The sequence below is a fragment of the Amphiura filiformis genome, unplaced genomic scaffold, assembly GCF_039555335.1.
Source record: "Amphiura filiformis unplaced genomic scaffold, Afil_fr2py scaffold_55, whole genome shotgun sequence".
NCBI lineage: Eukaryota > Metazoa > Echinodermata > Ophiuroidea > Amphilepidida > Amphiuridae > Amphiura > Amphiura filiformis.
This window is the reverse complement of record NW_027305519.1, coordinates 613,011-639,651: the sequence shown is the minus strand read 5'-3', so window position 1 is coordinate 639,651 and position 26,641 is coordinate 613,011. Positions and strand designations below refer to the sequence as shown.

Here is a 26,641-nt window from a genome sequence, read left to right as displayed (position 1 = left end):
AAATACAATTAAACATGCTTGACATTGGTAAGTCAGTCACATTGGACAAATTTTACAAGGATTGTCACTAGCCATTTTTCTCAAAAGGTAATTACCTTATTCCTTTTGCCACCTCAGGATTGATCAGGTAGAAGAATGTATCACTTTTTACATTACTAATGTTACGAGTTGGCCTAATGAACTGAGTTGGTCTGCCTTGCCAAACACTACTGATATAAATTTCAATTAGAATGCATATACACTACATTTGTAAATACTTCACCATATAAATTTCAAACATGTTGACATTAGAATGCATATACACTACATTTGTAAATTAGAACACTTTCAGAGAAGTATGATTCCTTGGTTGCGCCAACTGGTTCCGATCCTGGCGAAAAAATTAACATTGGGCCAAAAAAAGGGTTTGTCTCACAAACATTTGCCAAAAAAAGAAAAGTCTAAGTGCTATGCGATCATTTTTTTTTTTTTTGTTTTGTTTTTATGTCGGCCTTCTTCTTCAACGCTAATAACAAATCCATTCTGCATGACAGGATTGGAACCAGTGTCTGCAACCAATAAATCGTACTCCTCTGAAAAGAGCTATGCCAATGTGATAGGTGATCATTCAGTTGTTTAAAAAAAGTTGGGCTAAAAACCACCCTTAACTTTCTTCATCCGAATCCTCATCTGGGTCATCCAGTTCTACAACATCCATTTCCTGTTCAGTCACCTCCCGAATGGGCATATGATGTTTGAGGTGATGAGGAACAGCTGAAGTGCTTATATACTTTGAAAATAAATTATGAGCCTCTGAGAATTGAATTCTTGTATTGCATGCCTTCTTCTTCAACGCTAATAACAATCCTTTCTGCATGACAGGATTGGAACCAGTGGCTGCAACCAATAAATCGTACTCCTCTGAAAGTGCATTCAAAACTGAGAGCATTTCACATTCTGTGATTTGCAACTCCTCTTCCGCACGTAACATCCTATTTCTTGCATCCATGAGATGTTGTCTCTCTGTGGTTGGGATGTGATCATTCATCTGTTTAACAATAAAGTTAATAAATAAAAAATATATAAATACATATTTTAAATTAGAATGAAAGTTCATCTGTGTTGGTAGTAAACATAATTTAGAGGTTTAAACCTTTGATCTGCTGATGAAAGTCAAGTGTCGACTGCAAATTCCAGGTACGCAAATTTTTGTGTTGTGATCAAAGGTTTAAACCTCTAAATTACATACCGTAAAACCCTGTCTACATGCGTAAATATGCCAATACAATAGATTGGTCTTACAATAATACTTGTTTATATGTGCTTGGATCTATAATTTATTTGCTCAAACTCCATAATGGCGTCTGGATTAATTTAGCTTTATCAGAAGCACTCTATATGCTTGTAGACAGGGTTTTACGGTATTATTAAATCAACACACATTTGCCCACACCCTCCACATACACATATAGATTATAATTAGAATGACTGTCGATGATTTTGTGTAATGCCCATGCCTTTTTCCTACAGACCTTCGGGAAGTGCATTTTGATGAAAAAAATGAACACCTAGTGTATGTTAATTCCTGCTGTCATTAACAATCCAGATAAACTTGTTCAAACATTTGTAATGCTTACGCATGTTCGAACTTTCACCCAATTTATAATTGTAAACAACACAATCATATTACAGGTCTGAAGAATATACATCATGGCTGTACCATCAACTTCCATTGACGCTTGGGGGGGAGATGCACTTAATTACAACAAAAAAGACCATCCTACTAAGTGCTCAGTGCTTTAAGCATTTTAATAATTTTCTTGTCTTTTGGTTGTGTTTTGTAAAGATGCTTTGTTTTGTTAATTTCATCTGATTTTATGGAAAGGCTAATTTTAAGCCTGTTTGGTCTTCCAGCCTCTTCCTCCATGTTTGTATATTTTGTGGTGCAATGTTCTTAATTTTTATTGAAATCAATATGAATGAATGAATGAATGAACAAATACATAAAAAACATTCTTGAACCACAAACATGACCTCCTACATGACCTTTAACGATATTATGCAAATACATAAACTGGTCCTCACGCATGGACTACATCATGAGGGTATCATCAAATCCATCAAGTTCTGTGCATGCAGATTGCTGAAGCATTTTAAGCATATTTTTACAATGACATGAAATAACTTCTAGATAACCTTTGATCTTACTTCTGTTCACACTGCAGGTGTCATTGAACACAAGGACCATTGTCCCCAGGTGCATCAATATCTATTAAAGCATGCAATCCTGAGATACAAGCAAATGTTAACCTTTTGAGTCACAGACAGATAGAAAGCCACAGCCAAAAAAGGAACCATACTATGCATTTGTCTTCATACATTAGCAGTGGCACAAAATCTAGTTATTTAATTTAATACCAAATTTGTTTTGACAAAGAAATTAAAAGTAGGGCTGATGTCATGTTTCAGTAACCTCAAACATCTATTTGAATACTTACTGTTACTTGGCTGCCACATCCAACTTTCTTAAACAACTCTGCCATCGGATCACAGATATCACTCCATGAAAGTTGGTCGGGTAGATTTCCAGATCGGTTGGTGAAGTTGCTCTTGTTAAAGTCACTTATTGACCGCTTCATATTCTTACTTGCCCGTAACAAATTCTTGACCAGCCTGTTGGCAATAGCCTGTCCATCTGTAAAGAAAGCAGCAAATAAAATACAACGTCAGGTTTGATGTTTATGTTTGGGCTTAGAAGTAGGTAAAGTTCGATAGCCAAAAATTACCAATTTCAAGACCCACAGAAGTGTTAAACCTGCAAAAACAACACTGACCAACAGGAATACAAGAGTGCACTGGAACAAGTGATGAAAATCACTATGCACATAAGCAGACATAGAGAACCAAACAACCAATGTAGGTACAGGCAAAGTTCGATGGCCAAAAATTGCCAATTAGCCCCCAGAAGTGTCAGGAAAACAGTAAAAAAGTGTACAATGATAAAAATCACTGTGCACATAAGCAGACAACAACAACAAAAAACCGACGTTTCGAGCAGATAAACTGCTCTTTTTCAGGGACAGACAACAAAATATAAAATCAAACAGCGAAAACTACATGCTGTAGTTAAAAAACAAATTCAAGTCAAAATCTGAAGGCAAGTTCAAATAGAACTCGTTAGCAAACACAACAACAAGCTCAGAGCAAAATAAGCTGTGTCTATACTCTATAGAAGCAAGTTTACTAAATAACATAGTCCTCAATAATTACTAGTTTTGTACAAATTCCTCAGTACAGTAACTTTTCAACCTCGCATTTATATGGCGAGGACCCCCGTCTTTACAAAATTCTATTTCATGAATTCACAAAATAAATACAACAATTATTGTTTTTGTCTTGTTCTGACATTAAGCATAATATTATAATTCTATATCTTGTCTGTGAATAAAGTATTCATTAAAAAAAATGAGATTATGTAAACATATTTGCTATCTAACAAAGAGTGCAAATTTCACTGTTATTTTTGTCCAAAATCCATGACTCATAAGGGATGTTTTAAATTTCTTTTCTCCAAGCAAGTGTATCAGATAGTTGGAGAGTGACAGAACCATGGTGTACAGTAAATGGGAGTCCAGCAGAAGATATTGGAGGGCAGTGAAAAAAAGTTTCCGAGTCAAGGAAGTTCACTTAAAGTAATATTGTAATAATCTCAATACATTGCAGGGCCGGTTTTCGTTGGTATATTAATTCAGTTCGGAAGGTGAACGATTTGGCCAACATATTATGCAATTAAAAGATCAACATTTTGTGTATAGTAGACATAACACGATGTAAAGAAAATACCATTGGGGCAAATCTGCAATGTAAGTGAAGGGATTTGTATGAGCTTGGAACGGTCCATGGTTTTCCATGGATTAGCATGTGTTCCTCACGGACCAACCTGGGTAAACAAACAAACAAACAAATAAACAAACAATAAGTTTGCCCTGTATTTTCCACAGGCGGACTCGTTCCCCCTTCTAGAAGTTGTAAATAAAAATCATGTTAAGAAGTTGGTCACTTTGGACTCATACATTTTAGAGATAAAAAATAGGATTTTGTCTTTAGCCTAGCCAATATCGTGTCATAATGGATGGGCTGGCCAATATTTCGAATAGTGGATGCCGGTGCAGCCCTCTGTTATGATAAATTATATCATTCACAAATCTGAGATGGTTTAACTTCTCTCCATTGATATTGACGCCATTTTCGTCTCACTGAAGTGACTGGAATTTGCTTTCCAGGCCTGCTGTAAGTAACTTTGTCGAGATTGGTTCTTCCTGTCTCACTCCTTTTTTTTAAAGCTAATCTTTGCACTTTTTTGTGCAGTTTGTGTATATATCGCTCAGTAGATTTATGTATTTGCTTTCTATACTCCTTGTTGATGTAATGCATACAACACAAGGAATCGTAGTGCATTTTTATAATTGATTATTATATATAAAGGCCACACATAATGGTTTATTATACTTGTGCCATTTTTCCTTTAGTTGGTTTATGATATGTATATATGGTCCATGATGGAATAACAACTTTTGACGCCTGTTTGCTCTTTGGGTTGGTTGCTATCCAGAGTATGTGTGCACATACCCCCCCCCCCCAATAAAAACATGAATTCTTACCACTGTACTTCTTCTGTAGATTCTGTATGAATCTATAATCCATAGCTTGCTTATGTAATTGCATCAGAATTTTCTCTTTCTTCTTTCTTTCCAGTGACATTTGGTGAACTTTGAATATCTGGTCCATTTTTTGCCACCGTCTGTTGATTCCAATGTCCCTTTCATGTCTTTTTGCTTCAGCTTTCAACCTTAGGAGAAACAAAATTGTATTAGACTATTACTTCTATGTTGGAATGGGTGAGTAACTCTGTCTCATATGTTGAAGATATGTATTATAAGAAAAAGGAGTATATCACTGGCTGAAAACAAATATCAATTTTTATATCCTTCATTAATATATTCTCGTTCATTAATTGGTTAAACGGGCATCATGTGACCAAAATAGTTTCAACCATTTTGCAAAGCTGTCAAGAAGCTGATTGATCAGGGAACAGGGTACTATTTGAAGTACTATTTTCCCGGAGGTTATACGCACTCAGAGGGAAATAGTACTACTATTTGAGCGCGAATTACCTCATAGTCGCACCACAGTTCCTAGTGGTTGGTGCAACTCACAGGGATATCAGTACTAGTTCCGGTGTATTAATGTGTAGCAAGTCATGTTGTCTTATGAAGCTTTAGCCACTCAAATATGTGCGTAATTTGTGCATGTAGGCCTAAGTGCATTTATTCGAACTATACCTGCCTAGCACTGGCTAGGTATGCCTATGTCTATGATAAAGGCCTTGCGTTTGTAATACTTTAATAAATAAAGAATATATTAATGAAGGATATAAAAGAAATATTTACTGCTCTAAATTCGGGATCTGGTGGAATCTATTGGTGAATCTCGGTGAACTGGAGACCGTGAGCCTACTATTTTCCCTCGACCTGGCGGTCTGGGGAAAATAGTACGCTCACAGTCTCCAGTTCACCTTGGGACCAATAGATTCCAACTATTCATGAAAAAATGCAATAAACAATATGCCACATTGATTATCAGCTGATGAGAGACTGTGACAGTCTTTTGTTAAAAATGGAAGAGCTCTAGCATGGCTGTGTTATCAACAACAACAACCAGTGCTGCAGAGAGCCATTACAGGCCCAGGGGTAAGATGAACACACACGCCCCTTTGATCAGTGATGACTTGCTGGACTTCAAGTGTGTGTGTGCGTGGGGGCAGCAGTGGCGTCACAATTTCGTTGTGAAATTGGGGATGGGGGTTGGTGTAAAATCCTTGAACACATGTTGAAGTGGCCAAGCTAAATTGATCAAATATGAACATTACAGGAGACATACGCATGAGCGTGCAAAAATTTGCAATTTGTAAGTGGCCTATTGCTCCCAGATTAAGTTTCTCTGAACAACTTCAACGCGAAGTGCAGTAATTTTACCAAATTCAATGCCAATGTCAAGCTTAAATGATTAAGTGTGAACACTGAATGCGACAAATGCGTGCAAAGCAATTCGAAAGTAGAAACTTTTGCTCCCAGATAAAAATTTGAAATTTCAAGCTAAAATGATCAAATATGAACATTGAAGGGGGCTATTGCAGCACAAATTGCATAAAAATTGTTATTTGTCTTGCTAAAATATTAGCCTAGATTTGGTTAGAAAAATTTGCATAGCATTGGGGGGATGACTGCATGGACTAGGTCTATCCCATGGTTTATATTAGACAGGTTCTTGATTCCTCAACTGACTGTTTACGGTGGTCTTAATTGCTTCCATGGAGAAATGTGCCCGATAGAAGGTCAACATTTTTGAATAACTTTTGAGTACCCATAATCAAGGAAAATTTTCTTCATAAGAGGTTGCGGTCCGAGTGTGGGCGTGTTTGTGGGAAACACTTTTCAAGCCTAATGACATCGTAACATCAAAAGCAGCAAAATTCATCTACCATTTAAGAGTGTTCCCACGATTAAGCTGCACTCTCCAGCATGATCATTGTGACAAAAGCAGACAGTAACATAATTCAAGCGAAATATCTATTAGAAAGTGCATGTCAAAGGCTATCTTGTATTTTATTGCACAATGCAACAAGCAAAAAAGAGAGACCTTATAATAGACACGTAAAAGGCGAAACAAATTTTAAGAGAGAGCACTATTTGCAGTAAGCTTCTGGAAAAGGTTATTCATAGTCAAGTTTTGCAGCATCTCATCAACAATAATATTCTCACAAACAGACAGTTTGGTTTCTCACCCAAGTCTTCCACCACGGATGCACTCTCAACTGCTCTTTATGAATGGTACAATTTTGAGGATCGCAAAAGCATCGCCATGGCTCTTTTTGACCTATCCAAAGCCTTTGACCGCGTCCCCCACAGCCCTCTGCTCCATAAACTCAGAGCTGTTGGTATTTCCGGTCCACTCCTCTCTTGGTTCAGGTCTTACCTGTCCAACAGGTCCCAGTTGGTTGCTATCCGTGGTGTGGACTCACAATCTGTTCCTGTGCTTTCTGGAGTTCCCCAGGGCTCTGTCCTGGGGCCTCTGTTGTTTCTTGTCTATGTTAATGACTTGTGTCTTTCTTCCTTTTCTTTAAACAGTTCTCTTGTTCTTTATGCAGACGATACTACTCTCTTCAAGCCTATCTCTGCTCCTGATGACTTGGTTGATTTCCAATCTGACATTGATACCATCCATTCTTGGTTCTCCCTTAATCACCTTTCTGTCAATTCCTCCAAAACAAAAGTCATGGTCATTTCCACTGAGAAGGACCCTTTTCCGGATCTCAATCTCACTCTGAACAGCCTGCCTATTGAACGTGTGTCATCTGCAAAATTTCTTGGTGTCTGGCTGTCTGTCAAGCTTTCCTGGAATCTTCACATTGATAACATATGCAGAAAAGCTCGCAAAATCATCGGTTTCATTCATAGATCTTTCCAATCAGCCCCCTTCAGCATCCGTCGTTCTTTGTACTTGGTTCGCCCCATTCTGGAGTATGGTTGTACTACTTGGCATCCTCTTAACATAACCCTTACCAACCGCCTTGAGTCTACCCAAAGATTCGCCTGTCGTGTCATTCTTCAGTCTTGGAACCTCTCCCATGAGGACCTTCTATTGGATTCCGACCTGCCTCTTCTTAGTAAGCGTCGTGATGTTGCTTCTCTGTGTCACTTATTTAAAATCTTTGCCAATCTTTGTTCTTCTCCCAACCCTTTCCAGCCTTATCCCAGACCTGGTCTACGAAACCTCAATTCCCGCGCTGTTCAAGTTCCTTTCCACCGGCTTTCATTGTCCCAGAGATCATTTTATCCGTTTGCCTCCTCCATCTGGAATTATCTCCCTGAAGCTATTGTCAATGCTTCTTCCCTCCAGGCCTTCAAATTGGCCATCCAGTCCCACCTCCTCTAACCAGTTCACATAATTTATGTTTTGTTTTTATTTTATTCTGTATTGATTATATGTATTTTCTAGTAATGTTTCTGATTTTAATGTAAGGGCAATCCTTCAATTTATTGTGTAATCAATATTGGATCTGCCTGGCCTTGTGCCAAATGTTATAAATAAATAGTGGTCCCGTAATTAAGGCAAAGAAAACATACCATGGGCCCGTAAAAGGAAGAAAGGAGACCTTAGTGGATATGAAAAAGCTTAAAAAGCAAGGAAAAGATAATTAATAGACCTGTAAAAAAGAAAAAAAAAGAGACCTTAGATGGCCCGTAAAAAGCAAAGAGATATCTTAATGAACCCATAAAAAGCAAAGAAAATAGACCTTAGTTGGCCTGCATAATAAAGCAAAGAAAAGATGCCTTAATTACAGGGTATCTTTTCTTAACTTTTTCACAAGACCCCTGTGGTCCTTTTTCCAGGCCTTTACATGCCCATAGTAAAGTATGTTTTCCTTACTTTTTACAGGCCCCTAGGAAACCGGGCCCGGGAGTAATGCCCCTTTAAGGGGAAGCTGCACTGAAAAAGTGATTTTCTAAAGTATTTGACCTGTGCACTTGTAAATTGATGGGAATGTGTGTGCTGATCAAACTTAGCGATTCCAGCCAAAAAAAATGATCGTCGTTATAACGGTTGCCATGGTAACGGCGGCCATGTTGGATTTTCACATGATGTCCTTGAGCGTCATTTTTCTCAGTCGTTCTTTGGTATTTTTTTCTGAAATTTGTTTTATTTGACAATTTTAGGTCTAATTAAAAAATTTATAGAGGGAATTTTCAAAAAAAGGTTGTACGATTACGCTACGGTGCATTAAAATTGGTAAATTTGCGCATTTTGGCAGGAAATTTACAAAAACGGGTCGTTTCCATGGTTACCATATGTTTTTCAAAATTTCCTTCTGTAAATATTTAGATACAGGTATGTCCAACATACTTGCCAAAAATAAGCTCAAACAGATACACCATTACCAAGAAAAGTGACGCGCAAGGTAAAAAATGACGCGAAACAACATCTGGCAGAAAATGGCATTTTAAGTCTAGAAACACTTACTATGTTAATTAGGCAGCAATTATGCATATCAAATATTATAAAATCATGTTTCTGACAACAATAACATTTATACTAATTATTAGCACTCTTTATAGACAATAAACATATTACATTATTCAGAAATTAATTTTTAGCTGGAAATTCCTTAAATATCGCCCTTGAAAACAATACAATACATAAGAAATACATTACGTGTATTAGTATAGGACAGAATTAAATTATGACTTTTTTCACGTCACGTTGTTCCTTTGATTACTTGCAACTTCTGAACCAAATGTCCGATTTGAATCAAATAAAAAGCAAATAAAGGCCCAAATTCTATAGATTTTTAATTTAGAAAAAACATAAAAAGACTAAAATACCTCTATTTCACAACAATCCTGGTGCAGCTTCCCATTAACCCCCCCCCCCTTGTTGGCGGCACTGACAACAACTACTATTATAGTACTTAAATCACCACCACTATCTACTTCTTAGTGTATCAGGATGTCCAATTCACATTTGGTGGGATTTTCAAAACAAGTCTGCGAAAATTTGAATTTCAGTATGTTATGATCAATTCTGGTTGATTAATGTCTGTCGCAAACTTTCTACTTTTATAGAAATGAAACTAATTGATAACTGGATGGCTGCATAACTACTAAATAGCTGAAATAGTTATAGATATTTAATGAATTAGACCTACCTGTTTAACTGCTGGCTAAATCCATTTCTTGCATCTGCATCCTCACATTCACAGAGTGATTGGCTGGATATGTAATATGATAACAGTTGTAAAATTAGTTGATGTGACAGGCAAGCTTTTTTAAATAGTGCATGAACTGCAATAATGGAATGATTTTAATTGAATAGACTACCAATCTAGTATTCAAAATCATAGAATTAAACAATAATATGAATTGGCCATTCAGATAAAAACTCAGGGAGACAATGTATAATGGCCATCGATTGAAGGCACTGTAGCGAGTGCGGTGCATAAACCAATGAAAAGACCCTTAATAAATATAAGTTTGAAACAAAGTGTAAAGATCCGACAGCTTCGTTTGGACTCCACAGTAAATAATTTATTTTCATTAATTTGAAGCAAAAATGAGCCTAAATATTATAATGGCACACTATATTATCTGTAGAAGAAAACACTCACAATAGGGTTCAGCTCACAAGCAGATAATAATAAAATATATATAGACAGTCATATTTTATATAGTATATAGTCATTTAAAAAGTTCTACCTCCATCGTCATATCTCTCTTATATTAAGGATCAGGAAGTTGAAGTTACTCATGATTATAATCTAAAATCTTGGCTACAAAATAAAAGTTATTTGATTACAATGTGATTTTTGGTTGTTAAGACGTGTTGGTTAAAGCGAATACAGATTTGGTACGTCGGAAACGGTCTGAAAAGAAGGCAATTTTGATTAAAAAGTAGGCCACATCTATGTTAAAATCATTACAGATTTATTTCTGAAAATGATTCAATTCCTGTATTTTTGTTGAATTTAATCAATATCGAATGCTTGCAGGGAGTACAGTTTTACTGTACTATCATGTCTTGTGCACAACAAACCCAATACATGTACAGGATAGCCTTCATATGGACCCTTTTCCATAGGTTGTTGACTTCGATCAAATGAGCACTTGTTGGTTCAAGTGGTATTAATTGGGTCATAAGTTAAAATCAAATAAGTTTTATGCATATTTTTCGTATTTTATGAGTAGGTACAAGGTTAATAAGCTATTAGTAAATTGTTCATCTTATGTCCACTTCAAGATATATCCTTTGCTTAAAATAAGGATTAAGTACCAAGTACGAATTACCCTTAAACAAGGTCTAGTGGAAATCTGTCAAATTTCACTAACATAATGTGTGTCTAAATAGTGAATATTCTCAGTCATCCAGTCGTTCAGACGCAACGTAGCAAGTTGCAAAAAATGTAAGTTCCAGTATTTGATTTAATTCAAAACCTTCTGATAATGTGTGTCTGTTGAGCCGCTTGATGATTTCTTCTCATATAAAATGTCTTTTAGTTTGCTTTGAAGTCCCAAGGCATTGCCAGGGAACTAAAATAGGAACAAAACATTTATCTTGAGTAAGCAGCTGGACAACTGCATCTTAAAAACATTTTTATGGAGATTACCCAAAGCTACAATATGATGCTTTCTAAACTTTTGCCTTCAGTATTTAACCGTTTCCGACTTTAACCAACATATCTAAAAACCAAAAAATCACATTTTCATCAAAAAAACTGTCATGTTGTAGCCAAGATTTAAGAGAATAACCATGGGTAATTTCAATAACCTGACACATAAGATAACGAAGATGCGATGATGGAGGTAGAACCTCTTGAATGACCCTCGTATATATAGATCTGGAAGAGATGTAGGACTTAACTTTTTTTGCAGATCCTACTGGCGTACCTCTAGACAAACAGATTTCCCAAAAAAGTGCAATGAATGCATCAATGAAATTTGAAGTATTCAGCAATTATGTAAGGCCCGGGTCACAGAAATAATCTAATATTTTTGACTATAATCAATAAATAAAGCTATGCTGTGAAAAATTCAGTATTGTTCACTATACTTTCATAGGTGTATTTAACAGGGGTGCAAATTGTGATTTCTTCCTCAGGAGCAAGGTTTTTAGACGCAAGATTTCCTCAATCATACCAGACATAAAATAGCTTTATTTTGCACTTCAAAAGATGAGAATGGTAACATAGCATGTATATTTGGAGCAACATTGTGTTTTCTTTGAGCATCCAAAAAAGGCAGTATCTGGACAATGTGCGTGCGTAGCGTGCAAACAAAAATTTGGTATTTTACACTAGTTTGGGGTCAATTTTGGTGTGACACAGGCTCCTTTCCCCTTTTCCTTTGCCCCCCCCCCCATTTCCTCTTTCATTATTCGTCAGAGGGAGCACAATTTGTTCAGTGCTTTATGATTCTTTTTAAATTTCCACAATATTTTCAAGGTCGTCCTCTCCTCACTGGCATTAGTATTGATACACTGAATTCCTTCATGACTTTTATTCCCATAAAATCCTCATTGCCGCCTCTCTATAAATTTACTACTCAGATATGATTGCCGCCTCTCAATAAATTTCCTCAGTTATGTGCCCAGTGTTTTCACTTGCCTTCACCCAACTTCTTTTTCCTGTTATATTACATTGTTCAGGGTGTCCCAGAAAAAAATTACCGCGAGAATGAAATTGAACGTAAGTTGCGAAATAGACATCATAATCAAATAATTAAAGATATAGCGCATAGCCTATTTTATTGTGCATCACATACGAAAATTTTATTTGATTCGGGTGACTGGTTGCGAAGAAATTAACGATTACATAATGCACGCATCAATGCAGTTCATTCCAAGTTTGAATAACAGGCCGCTTTTTCATACTCGCTCAGCGCTTCCTAAAGTTTGTGTATCTCATTAAATTTAGTCCACACATTATCTATTTTATAATCCAACGGTGTTGTTATGTTATTCATGCTTTCACTGAAGATGAAAAACTTTCATTTCTGCAATTGGAAGCTTTCCAACGTTAATTCTTTAGGTTGTGCAAAATATGTGTTGTTTTATCTTTCCAAAGAACATTTGAGCCAAGAATGGCAACGATCAAGTGCTTACAACTTTGTGATTTTTGATACTATGCAACATTAATGTTGATGTTTTAAAAGATTTAAACTTTGCATTACCATTTCTTGGAAATATTCCAAAAATGTTTATATGTGTAAGAAACTAAGAAACTTTTTAAGCCAGCTCGAATTCTTCACGCAATAATTCGTTATGCCACATTTATATCACCATTAACAAAAAAAGATACATGCAAGTACTGAGCACCATCTTACATGCAAACTTTCATTTTCAATATCGTGCAGGGTTTTTAAATTTGAACAAATGTTTTGCAAGAAACAGATTGTTTAAAATGAACGAAAAGGATTTCACAGAACAAAATTTTTATGAAGCCCATTGACAGTTAACCACTAGAGCGCATTGTGTTGAATGATCTTTCTTTCAAACTTGGAATGAAGTGAATTGACGCCTGCATTATGTAATCGCTCATTTCTTTGCAATCAGTCAACCGACTCCAGTAAAATTAGAATATAAGATGCAGAATAATATGGGCTACACACTGATGTTTGGCTTTTTGGATTTTGATGTCTATTTCTCGACTTACGTCCAAATTCATTCGCCCGGTAATTTTTTCTGGGACATCCTCCGGTGATTAATTGTAAATTTCCTCATATGTATAAACCAATTTCCATACACCAACACCTTCCTCTTTTTCGCTATTACTTCTTGAACAATCATGTGAGTTCCTCCAAATTTTGCACATTCAGTTTCTCTTTGCTGAGATCTGTTTCCTTCTACGTAATCTTCTACCTCTATCTCACTCCTCTTCTTTTTCTTTCCTCTTCCTCTCCTCTTTTTCCATCTTCCACTTCTCTTTTTTTCTCCCTCCCTCTTTTTTCCTTTCTTTCTTTTATCTTCCCAAGGCATTATTTCTGCAATCTTGACTGTCATTTCCTAGGAGCGGTGCTCCCCGCTCCCGCACAATTTCCATCCCTGGGTGTATTAACTGGTTTATAGTTTGGGTTCAGACAGGTGGGGAGGTATGTCAGTAATCTTATAATTTGAATTATCACTACTTGTGGGATACTTACGTGATGCTGTCTATTGATTGAAGCAGCAGTACATACTTTTCTTCTTTAGTCATAGGTTCATCTGTTAAAATTAAGAGACAGGAAATATTACAGCCATGCCACGCATCATCGTGTTTGTTGCAATAGCATACATAACTCCTCACCAACAAGGATTCTGACAAGTCTAGTAACAGTGCATTGACTTCTGTACATGATAAAATCAAACTTGCGCAGTGACATTAAGTGACATATATATGACCTTTGATCGTACATCTGTTGACATCACAGACGTCATTGTATGTCAGTGCCCGGAAAGTTTTTGTATGTGACAGCTTTGGGATGATGACCTTAACTCTACCTACCTCATGCTGTGTTGGCAACCCATCACTAATACCAATTTTTTACAAGAAGCTTGCTTGGATTCAAGTTGTTGTCCTTTCCTTTGACTCTGAACATACCAGAGTATTTATATTTTGAGCAGCTTGTGGTTTTTAATTTGATTTAAGGGGCTGTACAATAATTATGAGTCCCACCAGCAAAATTTCAGAAAGGCCCGCCAAAAAATTGCTTGTCCCTGCCCCCCCCCCCCCCCTCGGCTTGCCAAAAATCACCTACCCTCCTGACCGCCAAAAAATCTTTTCCCCCCCCTTTTTTGTACAAGCCAATTTTTGGGATCCCAATTTGTGTAGATACATGTTGCGAGCGCAGCGAACAGGAAAGTTTTGCATATTAAATCATTTCCGTACTGTTTTCCTAAGCCATTTTAGAGCGTTTTATTTAAAAGGCGCCCCATGAATGTGTGCCAAAAAATCGCTGGCCCCCTCCTCTCGGCTGGCCAAAAGCCCCACCCCCCTAATTTTACCCTCCCCCATTGCACAGCTCAGAAGCATTAAGATAGTGCCTGTGTCTTTGGGTTCCTAGTTCATAGAAACATTCTGGATAATTCTAGATTGAGATTAGGGCAGCCAGTATATATATGATGTCCTGCTGCTTGATCAGTTGCAAAATAATACTGTAGTCCTAATTGTCCTTGTAAACAAATTTTCGTGATTGTTCAAGTGAAAAATATCCTGTTGTGTGCCTGTTATAAACAATAACTTTTTCACGAGTGGCATTTTCACGTCTCTTAGAAGAACAAGGTAGTAATATACCCAATAGTTTGGAATTCGTTAAAATAAGCTTACCTGCTTCATTTGTCACATGGAAATGCTCCTTTTCTGCTGTAATCCATTCATCTATGTCACTGACAGTAACATGTACTAAAATGCAATTAGACAAATTTTCTATGATTAATACATGTACATATAAAACTTGTATAAAACAAAAACACAGAACCCTTATTGCGCCCTCTGGGGCTCCTATTTCTGAAAAATTAACCAAATATATTGGGCTATATAAAGAAACCGTTATTCGTTAGCTTTAATAAACCGAAAGAAATATTTCAATTGGCTCACAACTTTTGAAGATATGCTTTTTCAAAGAAATGTACCCGTTTTTCACTCTGTCCACGGAAGAGGTTTGGCTACTTCAAAGATTGAAAAGGAGTACACATACCATGCATGAATACCAAGCAATCATCAATGATAACTTTAATTTTAATTGTGTTAAGTGTCATTAACTTGTCGGCAAAATGGATGTGGGATGGGACTTCTCTTGCTATACTTGCAATTAAACTTATTTTTTCTTGGTCAGTTATGCCTTTTTGTTTTATTATGTTTCTTACTTTCTTACTTTGTTGTTTCTTGCTTTCTTTTTTATTTACAACATGTCATTTTCTCTTTTTGGGACAAAAGATAGCCTGAAAAGGGCTGTTTAGAATGTCCTTGGTTCTTTTGAAGTGAGTTTACTGTGCTGCTTTGCCCTTTACCTGGTTGCCTCATTGAATACAGGTTTCAGCCCTGTTCCTCATTGCATCAATTGCATTGCGTACCCTCCTAGTGCGCCGTATACTTGCGAATACAGCAATAATACAGTTGCGAGGATGTTGGAGGCTAGCTGGTGATCCTCGCTCATAGTGAATGTGTTTCAAGGCCCAATGCTATTATCTATCCATGTCATTAACCGTGTGTTTCATTTTAATCTTTGATGTAGCCAAACCTCATCCGTGGACAGAATGAAAAACTGGTACATTTCTTAAAGAGGGCATATCTTCAAAAAATGTGAGCCGATTGAAATAATTGTTTTGGTTTATTAAAGCTAACGAGTTCAGGTGTCTTTACATACCAAATTACATTTGATCAACCTTTCAGAAATAGGAGAAAAAGAGTGCGCACTAAGGATTCTGTTTTTATTGGGACACCCTGTAATATCCAATGATTGCTTCATGTGTACGTTGACACCAACAAGTATTGCTCATTTGATGTGATTTTCCCCATGGAGACCACATACCATAATTCTATGACAGTAGTTGCATGAAACAATGCAAATTTATACCCTATTTTTGTATTATAAGCATGTTAATTTAAGCTTCCAAAAATAAGAAATTCACCAAGCTTAAAAAAGGATGAAGGAACTCTTGATAAACTTGATTCTATCACTGTTACATGTAAAGCCCTCTTCCCTAGTAAAAGTGGCACAATTGTGATTTTACCCTTTCTTCTTTAGCTAAACATATCTCGAGATTAAAACAAGCAAATTGAACAGAACAAGCAGCATTTGAGAGCTAAGACTACGCCCTTGATGATGATGTAAGCATTATGTCACAACAGTATTTTCTAATTGCCAGAGAGGTCGCTTTTTACTTGCACAATTTTTTTTGAGACAGGCTGTAGATTATATTCCACTCGTTTACTTGCATTCTCAATTTAAATGAAAGAAACCCTTTATTGAATCAATGGGGCAACCTTAAGCTTGTGGTTGAATGGCTACGTTTTAGCTGATAACATGTGGGTTTTTCAGGTTCTTTCGTCTGATTTAAATACCAAGTTATGGATGGATTTTGGTCAAACTTCTCAAGATGCTGTGGATTCACCTGGTGGTTACACAATGTGAGGGACACAAGAGTTGCTGCATTCTCCTGTGAGCTTCGATCAAAGTGTAAAATGCGACCACTTCTAACTTTAACTGCTATTATTTCAATGGTCATTTTATGCATCATCAAGTTATATGGTCAATGTCTCAAAAAATAGGGCCAATATGAAAAAAAAAAATGGTTTCTCAAATTGAGTCTCAGGATTTAAAAAAACAAGAAACATTTTTGAAAAGAATATTTCTTTGCTAAGATGTACCAAAAAAAAAAGTTGCCAAAAAGTCACTTTTTTGTGATTTTTTTTCCATAATTGTTGTTTTTTCACCAAATGTTGTTTTGATTCATTGATATGCATTGCGGGAATAATTACCTCCCATTGGATTTTTCACTATGGTGATGTCATGCCAACTTGAAAAAAGAAACTCTTCTTTTTTATAAAAAGAACTTCATATCCCATACATGTGCATTTCTTTTTATTCCACATTGTGAACATTGTCACATAACATAGGTTCGTGAGAGACAATATTAGTTTACAACAACTGTCACTTACAAATACGCTGAGCTGCTTCCAGGTCCACTTTAGTGCTTTCACTGATGGATCGTGCCTTCTCGAAATTCCGGGCTAATGTAAGATCTGTAACAACAACAAAAACATTGACCCTGAGTACCAAACACTAATATCTAGTAACCATCTGTCAGTAAAGTAAAAAATGTAGTAAATATTTGTAACCATTGCAAGTGCAGCAGATGTAATAGACTTTCAAGAACAGACTGATTCTGCACATGATATCATTTCTGTGATCGAAAAGAAATGTTTGTCCACTTATCACTTAGTAGTCTAGACAGAAATATGGATGGTTGGTCAGCTTTCTCCCCTCCCACAAATAACACCTCCTGATAGAAACACAGGTTATTGTGAAAAGAGAAACCATTTGGGATACTACCGGCCTGGCTTCCCCTAATTGGACAGGTTTTTGTTTCCTTTTATACTTAGCCTTTCTCGATCCCTCAATTAATAATACTATTGCATTAAGGGTGCAAAGCTATTTGTTACAGATATACATGAACATGGATTGTAGTATAAACAAAATACCTACCTATGTCACTAACTTTCCTTCGTCTGTAATGAAGCAACCCATCAGTGAGTAAATCTATTCTGTGCGACGGGGTCATTTCTTTGGTAGTGAATGAAAACCGTCTCATGAACGCCCACATCCTTTCCATCTCCTCCCCATCTGTTAAACCAAATCCTGGGAGCCACCTGGTGCTGTAGCGTACCTGTTACGTAATCAGTTACATTTATAAATAGAAAGAAAGTCGACAAAGTTCAGTAAAAGTACAGTGCAAAATTTATCCACAAGCACCACTACCAACATTGGAATATAGTAAACAAATACAACATGTTCCATTTCAGTTCGGGGAGGTATTCAAAACTACTGGTCCCTCGGTGTTGGATGATTTGACTACTTCCCCTCAAAACATGTTGTATTTGTATACTTACACCCTTATAGCCGAGCTTCTGCATATGGTAGCCCTTTTAATATTTTCGATAACCTGTGTTCTTACCTGGTTTTGAAAAATGTGTAAAAAAATTGTTTCAGTATCATTTTCCATTTTTTGTAGGTGAAGTGAAGTTGAAATCAGCATTCAGAGTTGGGGAAATTTAGAAAAATATGTACATTATCTACAAAGATATAAGTAGGTCAAATGGAAATGCTCATAGAATACCAGTTGGTCACTTCAGCATATTCAGTTAGCTTAAAATGAAGGCGGCATAAAGACAAATATTGAAAATTTGGTAAATGACAAAACAACTTGAACTGGTTCCCTCAAACGAAAACAGTTGGTTTGCATAAGAAAAAAAGAGCATCTAAGAAGTGTAATCAAATTTATTGTTGTTCTTAAAAATGTCCAAAAGGCATTCATGCAGAAATTGTGTGTATTATTAGAAAAAGGGCTAACTGGAGACATTAAACCTGCTATGGAAACAGTACTTGGTATTAGCCTGAAAAAATAATGTTATGTCTCGAAACAATAAAAAATGAATTGGTCTTTTCAGCTGACATGGACGCACTAAGAAAAACGAACATGTGTGGCGGCTTTAAAACATATCATTATTTTTTTAGCCTAATTATACACCAAGTAAACTAATTTGAAACAGAAGTTACAAAAGCTGGCTGTGTGTCTTTATTTTTTAACTTTCCGCTTGTTTTCTTCTCCGCATATTTGAAGTGTTATTCTGATCCTTTCATGTTAAGCGCTGCATTCTTTATGTAGCAGCGCTATACAGGCATTTTTTGTATGTACGATATCCACAGCACATATATCATAAAACATACACCTCGATATATTTACCATGTTTACCAAAACTTCAGTTTCAGACCGAAAAAACAAAATTTGTTGGTATACAGAACCTCATAGCTTATTAGAGTAATCAAATTTCGGAATGAACAATGTAGCGCAACCCACTGTCTTTAAGCTCAGGACTGAACTTACCAAAACATTACTCCTTTATCTGCCACCACTGCTACCAAAACGACGATCTCCCTGGAAATGCTTGCGTAAAAAGTGTATTTTTGTTTTTTGCGCCTTTCTAACATGCCAAAAGGGTTTCTGCAAAGTGTACTCAGTACATAACCATAATGCCCTAGCTGCTTTTTGGTGAGGGGGATGGAAAGAAGGAACAATGAGAGAAGAAGAAGGGTGCAGTTTTGAACCACCAACCCCTCGGGTGCCAAACACATGGACAGGCCCACCTTGCTACAGTATCTTTGAAAAGAGCAGTTTTGTATTCAATCTGTTTGCTGACATACATAGGTGATTAGTGCAATCTGCTTGTAGTGCTGGGTAATCTACTGAAAAATTGTATTCATCTACATGTATTGCTATGGAAGTTAATCAAATTATTACGTCACTTCTACGGCAAATAGGTCTTATTTTCAAAGTGATGACAACAGCTGATTAAATATTTGAACGAAACCCAACACTATTTGCCACAATTTGTTATTATTAACTATAAAGTATTATTCAGATTTCCTTTTACAAATGAAGTGTACTGCTAGCAGTCCAGCGCGTATTATTTTGCACAATGGTCCAATGCACACGCTTGACGTTGCGCACGTATACGCGATGGTTAATTTGTAAAAGGAAATCTGAATAATACTTTAATAAGCTTTAATAGGAACTTACATGGCAAGATGATTTGTGCCCATATATATGAAATATTGGTACGGCTAGTGATACATCATCTACATTTCTCGTGGCGTCAGCTTTTCCCTGTAATATTAAATGAAGAATAGAATCATGTTAAATGTAAATGAAATAAAATACAGCCATTGCCATCTGCATTTCACATCATATGGCCTCCATAATGACCTTAATAACCTTACAAATAATGACTTCCAATTTTCTGAATATATACCAATCGGGAATTATTACATCTCCGCTGACCTTGAAAACAAATTGTTTCATCAAATTATATTCTACCAGTGTCATGACAATCCAACAATCTTTATTTGACATGAGATGACCCAAGATGACCTTAAACATTGATCAGACATTAATTCGTATTTTACTCTCACCGGCCACTTTCATTTACCACTAGCATAAATGATGGGTCTCTTTCATGACAGCTCAATAGATGCCAGTTTAAAATGCTGAGAACATTTAAGGGGCCGTAACCCGATCGATAACATCATCCCCCCGATTTCTTTCATTGTCTATGAGTTTTTGGTATCACACAATACATAATATTTTTCTCATTACTATCCTGAAATTGGACACTCCAAATTAGAGGCTACCAGTGGTATACCACTTCGGACTTCTGGGAAGACATTATTATGAATGAAAATGTAATATTCAGCCTCCTCAGCAGCTAGTTTGGTTTCGTGTTATTCACATTGTATGAAAAGAGCGAACCGCAATAACTGATGAGGAGACTTTAGATCGATGATGGTACTATAAAGCTTTAAAAATTCCATGATGTTTGAAGTTGGCTGTGTGGCGCAGTTGAATAGAGCGTTGTGATTTGTGCGAGAAATACCCGGTTCAATTCCGGTAGTGGTATGATTCTTTTTCTTCTCCATTTTTTTTAACCCAAACTTTTTTACATTCATTTGAAATGTACATATTGCAAGGTTGCAAATATATTTTGTTTCTTTTTTTTCTGAATAGGTACGAAAAAGAGTTTTTAAAAAATAAAAAATTTCTGTTCAATACGGGCATTTCCAGCATTGCCGTCAGAGCATTTCTGTTTTACCTTGCTATTGAGCCCTATTATGCCATAATTTATACACAAAAATCTATCATGAACGATATACAGACGAACATGAAAAAACTGGTTGTAGGGGAAATGTCACAGTATCAGAACGTGTACCTAGTGGAGTGGATCTTGGTTGTCAGTGCAACCACGCACGGGCACATGACGAACGGGAATTACGGCACATGTTGTTACTTGCCTTCCCAGAATGCAATTTTATGGTATTTCATTATTATATGTAATTTTAAGGACAATCCATATCCAAAAACAATAGGGTTATCCCCCTTTAATAGACCTAGTGTCTTCTGACAGTAATTAATGTCAAATCCACTGTGTATACATTTACTAATAGTCTGTTGAATTGCTGTGTTTGTATTATTTGCAGGTGCAATTGTATGAATCCATACCTTTATGTGTTTCTCAAGAATGCATGCGATATCGTATAACACATGCAGTTTGACATCACTCCCGCGAACCTGCTCCAATAATTTGTCAAGCACATAAAGTGAGTAGCCCAATCTGGAAATAAATAAATCAAAATATTATTCTACGATGACATAAACAACAACAAAAGTGATGGAGCTTAGATGCAAAACATCCCAAGTCCACCCGAGGTCGAAATTGATTTTTTTGTATAAACGTATTAAACATGCTAAAATACATCTTTTGGTCTCTCCGTGCATCCGCGGGTATTGATACTTGTCGGTGAACTTAAAAAACACCCCCTTTTGCATCTCATTTCGCGAAGTTTTTAGGGGAAAACACCTTTTTTATCGATTTCGCGAATTATTTGACCTTCGACAGTACCCCTATTTTCACTAAAAAGCGAACGATATTTCTAGTATACCCTTTTCTGACAGAAACGTGTAGCCTGCTCGATGAAAATACCCCTTTTTTTTATCAATTTCGCGAACATGTGGCTTGAAAAAACACCCTTTTTTTGTGTGTTTCGCGAATCGCATTTCATCATCTGAAAACACCCCTTTTTTCACGAAATTTTTGACGAGCATGAATACCCGCGGATGCACGGAGTGCGGATACCGGGGAATTACCCAAATTCTAGGATTTTATTACCAAACTGGGAAGGTGCAATAGTTACCAAACTTTCTGGGGTGGTAAATAAGATTAATATCTAAATTCTCTTGCCAGCCTTTTCCAATTAAGTGTTTCTATTTTAAGCTACATTGTTTCTAACATTCCCTAAAATAAAAAATTGAAAAAATATATTTTATTTTTCAAAAAGTAAAATCCTGGCGACAGAATTCAGATATTAAGCTTATTTACCACCCTTGAAAGTTTGGTGACCTTGGCTATAGCACAAGTATAACAGGTTGGTAACTGCTTGTCATATCAGAAAGACGTGTAATCGGCCAATAAGATTATCGGTCTGTTGTTATGATTGTCAAACAATTGAATCAGCCAAACCGAATCCCCACTTCCGAGTTGACACTGTGCACGCTCACAAAATGTAAACAACTGCCATTCTTCTATGCCAGAACCTAAAGTAATCATTTTCACAACCTTTCCACTCACAAATAAAGGGCAACCTTTTTATAATATACATATTTAGGTGGGCCATTTGCCTTTACTTTACATTAATAAGGTTGCTTTCTTCATAGGTGCTGGATGTTACATAATTTTGAGGTGGTATTTGTTGGCAGCACATATACTTTTGCTATGTGTGATCCTTGAAATTGACTGATGAAACGCAAAGGAACTCCACTTCATAACACAAGACCATTGATGATATACTTCATCTAGCATTCAGAAAATGTATAGTTTACTTTATGTAGGATGAGTCATTCTTGAGTTACAATAATTCAACTAAAAATTGATTGCACAATCTATGATGTTTTATCAACTACAAAATGCATAAAAATAGGTCAAGGTCAATAGGCTTCAAGGGAACTTCACCTATTTTGCTATATGTTACCTAGTTAACAGACATCCTAGAAGTTTCTTTCATTTTAACCACAGTGTTTTAACCAAAAAAATCCACAAATATTTTTTGATTTGGATGATATTTCCCCCCCCCCCAATTTATAAAGGGAATTCTCACTACCAACATGATATCATATAGCAAGGTAATGTTGGTACTTATTTTTTTACAACTGGAAACAGATGTCCTGATGTTTTTTATAATGATGATACCAAATTCAGTTTCACCAGGTACTTTGATTGCAAATAGCTTTAGGTGTTACCAGTACCTCTATATCTTCTCACATTTGGTAAGTTGTGTTACATTTAAAAAGAGCAAGAGCTTGGTGTGACAATAGTTAAGATGCATATATTGATATCAACAGTGATATATGTTATAATTGGTCATGATACACAAATATATTTGAAATACTTCACATTCTAGACAAACAATAAAATGGAAAAGAGGCATAGTAATGTGTCACATAAATGTGGACCATTTTGACACCAGCATTATAGTACTTGTGTCGCTCATTTAAAAGACTGGTAAGATAGGGCAGTGGGCTATTCTTGAATCAGTCAGTTTTGAACCGGTATGGTTTGAATTGTGCTCCTTTCCAGAGTTGCATATTTGACCTAAACTCAGAGCAGGGGAACCACCTTGAGAATCTCTCAGACCGACTAACTTTGATGGCAAATTCCTTGCAGATATGAATTCTGCGGTCCACAAGAGACTGAAGGTTGAGGACTTCAAATGCATCAGACTGATGCATTTGAAGTCCTCAACCTTCATTCAGAGTAACTTGTATAATCTGAGGAAAGGATGCAACACCATACACGCTTCTGAATCTTCTCAAGGCGGCTCACCTGCTGCTGAGGCCAGCACTCCTTAGTGGTGCAGCAAGTCCGAAGTTTTCCGTTTTAGGGAAAACTGAAGAAAATCATGGAATCAGAGGTACAACACGGAAAATGACATTTTTGTATGATGTGACAAAATTTGTTAAAAGATATGAGAAATAAATGTTAAAAACAATCATGAGCTGTGTATGTCATTTTTATGATAAAAATACTGTTTAATAATACCAAAATAAAGGTATATTACCAAGGCATGAACCCCCATATCCCTCCAAACATTGTAATAGTCTGCCTATCATCGTGAGAATATTCCACAATATTTCGCGATATTGAACACTTTGTGACTTTAATATCATTGTTCATACATTTTAAGCTTTATTCATGACACAGATTTACACATTCTACAACACGGATTATAACAGCTCAACACAAAAGTTGGCAACCATGAAAGTTACCAAATCTTTCAAAGACTGCCTTTGCAATGATTTTTCATCAAATTTACCCCCCTTTTTCATGTAAAATCGAGAATAAAATTTGGCCAAAAACAACCCCTTTTTTGTGGTTTTCAATGATTAGAATTTCAAACACCCATTTTCAATGACTAGAATTTCTAACAACCCTTTTTCAATGAGACCAAATATTGCCATAAAATTACCGGATTTTCTCATGTACCCCTTTTATCCAAATTTTGCGGACAGTGCAAATTAAATAGCCCCTATTTTGCTGATTTTCATGGTCAAATTTTGCGGACAGTCCAACTTAAATACCCCCTATTTTGCGGTTCTTGCCCCGGGCAGCAATTCCCTGGGTATTTATGACTTAGGCTGATTGCATCATCAAGTCACGTGGAATGCATGCACCCAGAGTGGTTTTAATAGCGAGCTTTAGTGAGACCTATGTGGGTTAGGGTTAAGCTTAATCACACGATATGGCATGGAAATGTTTGCCTTTTTGTCAATTTTTCACATTATAATTGGAGGGGTCAGGGCGGTTATTGGAGTGGGAGCGTTTTATACAGACAATACTGTGTTATGGTTTTGTTACCTTCTCCATCATACCCTAATCATCAATTATCACTTATAGACTCACATACTCATGAATGTTACTGTTATGAAAGTAGTATTTGCTTAGGCTGGGCATGCAAAGTTTTTTTCAACAACAATAAAATAATAAATACATACAGAGTATCCCAAGAAAGAATTTTGCGATGGTACAACAAAATGATGCCAATATTCAGATATTATTTATTCCGCCTTCTTATAATGTCTAGTTTCAACTCTGTATCTTGAAAAAGCAGCATAACTTATGGGTGCAAGACGACAATGTGTTAATACTGCTCAAAAACTCATGGAATGCGATTCTTTTCGTGAATGAATCCCTGAAGAAAGGGTAAAAATGCATGGCCGTGATGAGCTTAGAAATGGACACAAACTTATGCTTCCTAGGCGGCGCACAAATAGATACCGTGACATACAGATGATGGTGGATGCGATATCGCTATTTTTTAACCATTGGATTAACACATAATCATGAAATCTTCACAAACAATTCTAAATTTGTTATGTGGTGTTAAATGCAAAATTATCTTACTCTTGAAAACCGCATAACTTATTCTGCAAAGTACCCCACTGCAAGTATGTTAATTGTCCATTTATAATCGCTAACCATGTATTGTGAATGGGGCTGTCAGCCCTGTATCTTCGCCAGCCTCGTACGTCCGTGTTGCGTGTCCTATGCCGCCTGGTGACATACAGCTCAATTCCTTACATGGTCAACCTGTCAATTCTCTTTTATATGTCATCTGAACAATGTATGTTTAATTTATGTGCCTTGGGTAGGCATCAATCAATTCTCTGAGGTCTCTGGACTTAGGACCAGACTCTGTTGGGTTAAACCGGTTTTAGGGGGCCCAATCGTCTCGCTTTCCTCAGATATAGATTTAATTAAATCATCATCAGAGATTGGGCACTATAAATATAGTTTAGAGCTTAATCCATTGCCTTTGTTACTGCAATATACATTTATTGTATTGTGGGAAGGAATTTCGGAATTGACTGACAAAGGACCAACCCAGGATCTACATATTGGAAAAGATCCAGATTGTAAACTATAGACCACTCAACGGGTGGGGTAGCAACCACCCGCTTTTTAGACAATGATGAACATGGTTGATGTGGAAAGTATTGTAAAACTTATACATAGAAAAAAAAAAAAAAACCTTACCCTTCTCCTTTATGCATGTTGATGAATGTATGAGGAACTCCATGGCGATGGCGACAACAACTTCCAAAAACACCGGTCACATCCAGATTTGCTGCCTTGTTTTTTGACCGATATTTGTGCCAGCTTGGAAATTGCTGCAATCCTTTAGTAATTTAGCAGAAACAAACAAACAAACAAAATCAACATTAAACCAGTCCATACCCAATGGCTTAGGCAGCCAGTCATGTAGGGAGTGTTTTACACACCCACATTTGTAAATACACACCCAGTTTTTGCCCACATGGCCTATACTTTGTACACAAATCTTTAATTTACACACCAGTTTTTTGAATTTGCACACCCAAACCATCAAATCCTGCCCAAGACCCTGTTCATACCTTTCCTACAGTTAGTACCCCATTTATCAATTATCAAAGGTGATGCAACTATATTATTTTTTTTCCATTAGCCCATTTACATCTAATTTCTTTGGCAAAACAGACACATTTCACATGCAATTGAGGGGGCACCATATCAACAAGTTGCATTTCTTCATTATAGATCTGGAAAATGTCAGCAAAGTTGGCTTATGCATGGTATGTCTTGAACAGCTTACCTTTGTTCTGGAAACTTGCGCATCACCCGGTCCTTCAACGTAAGTTCCTCTGACTTTGTCATCTTCAACAAAAATTCTTTCAGCATGCTTGGGTGGTAATGTACTTTTTCCAGAAT

The 26,641-nt window shown here is 36.5% G+C and overlaps 1 protein-coding gene across 1 annotated transcript; it reads right to left on the bottom strand.

Annotated features, from left to right (window-relative positions):
• Positions 1-464: 464 nt before the first annotated feature.
• On the bottom strand, positions 465-26,634 carry LOC140144442 (uncharacterized). The gene is made up of 12 exons (XM_072166253.1): positions 26,526-26,634; positions 25,931-26,072; positions 21,343-21,454; positions 19,867-19,953; positions 17,775-17,955; positions 17,228-17,311; positions 14,894-14,968; positions 13,731-13,791; positions 9,746-9,808; positions 4,641-4,828; positions 2,478-2,674; positions 465-1,027 (listed from the first exon to the last, which is right to left on the bottom strand). Exons 2-12 carry the CDS (start codon positions 25,945-25,947, stop codon positions 644-646), a joined length of 1,449 nt encoding a protein of 482 aa, XP_072022354.1. The 5' UTR covers positions 25,948-26,072; positions 26,526-26,634; the 3' UTR covers positions 465-643.
• Positions 26,635-26,641: the final 7 nt, after the last annotated feature.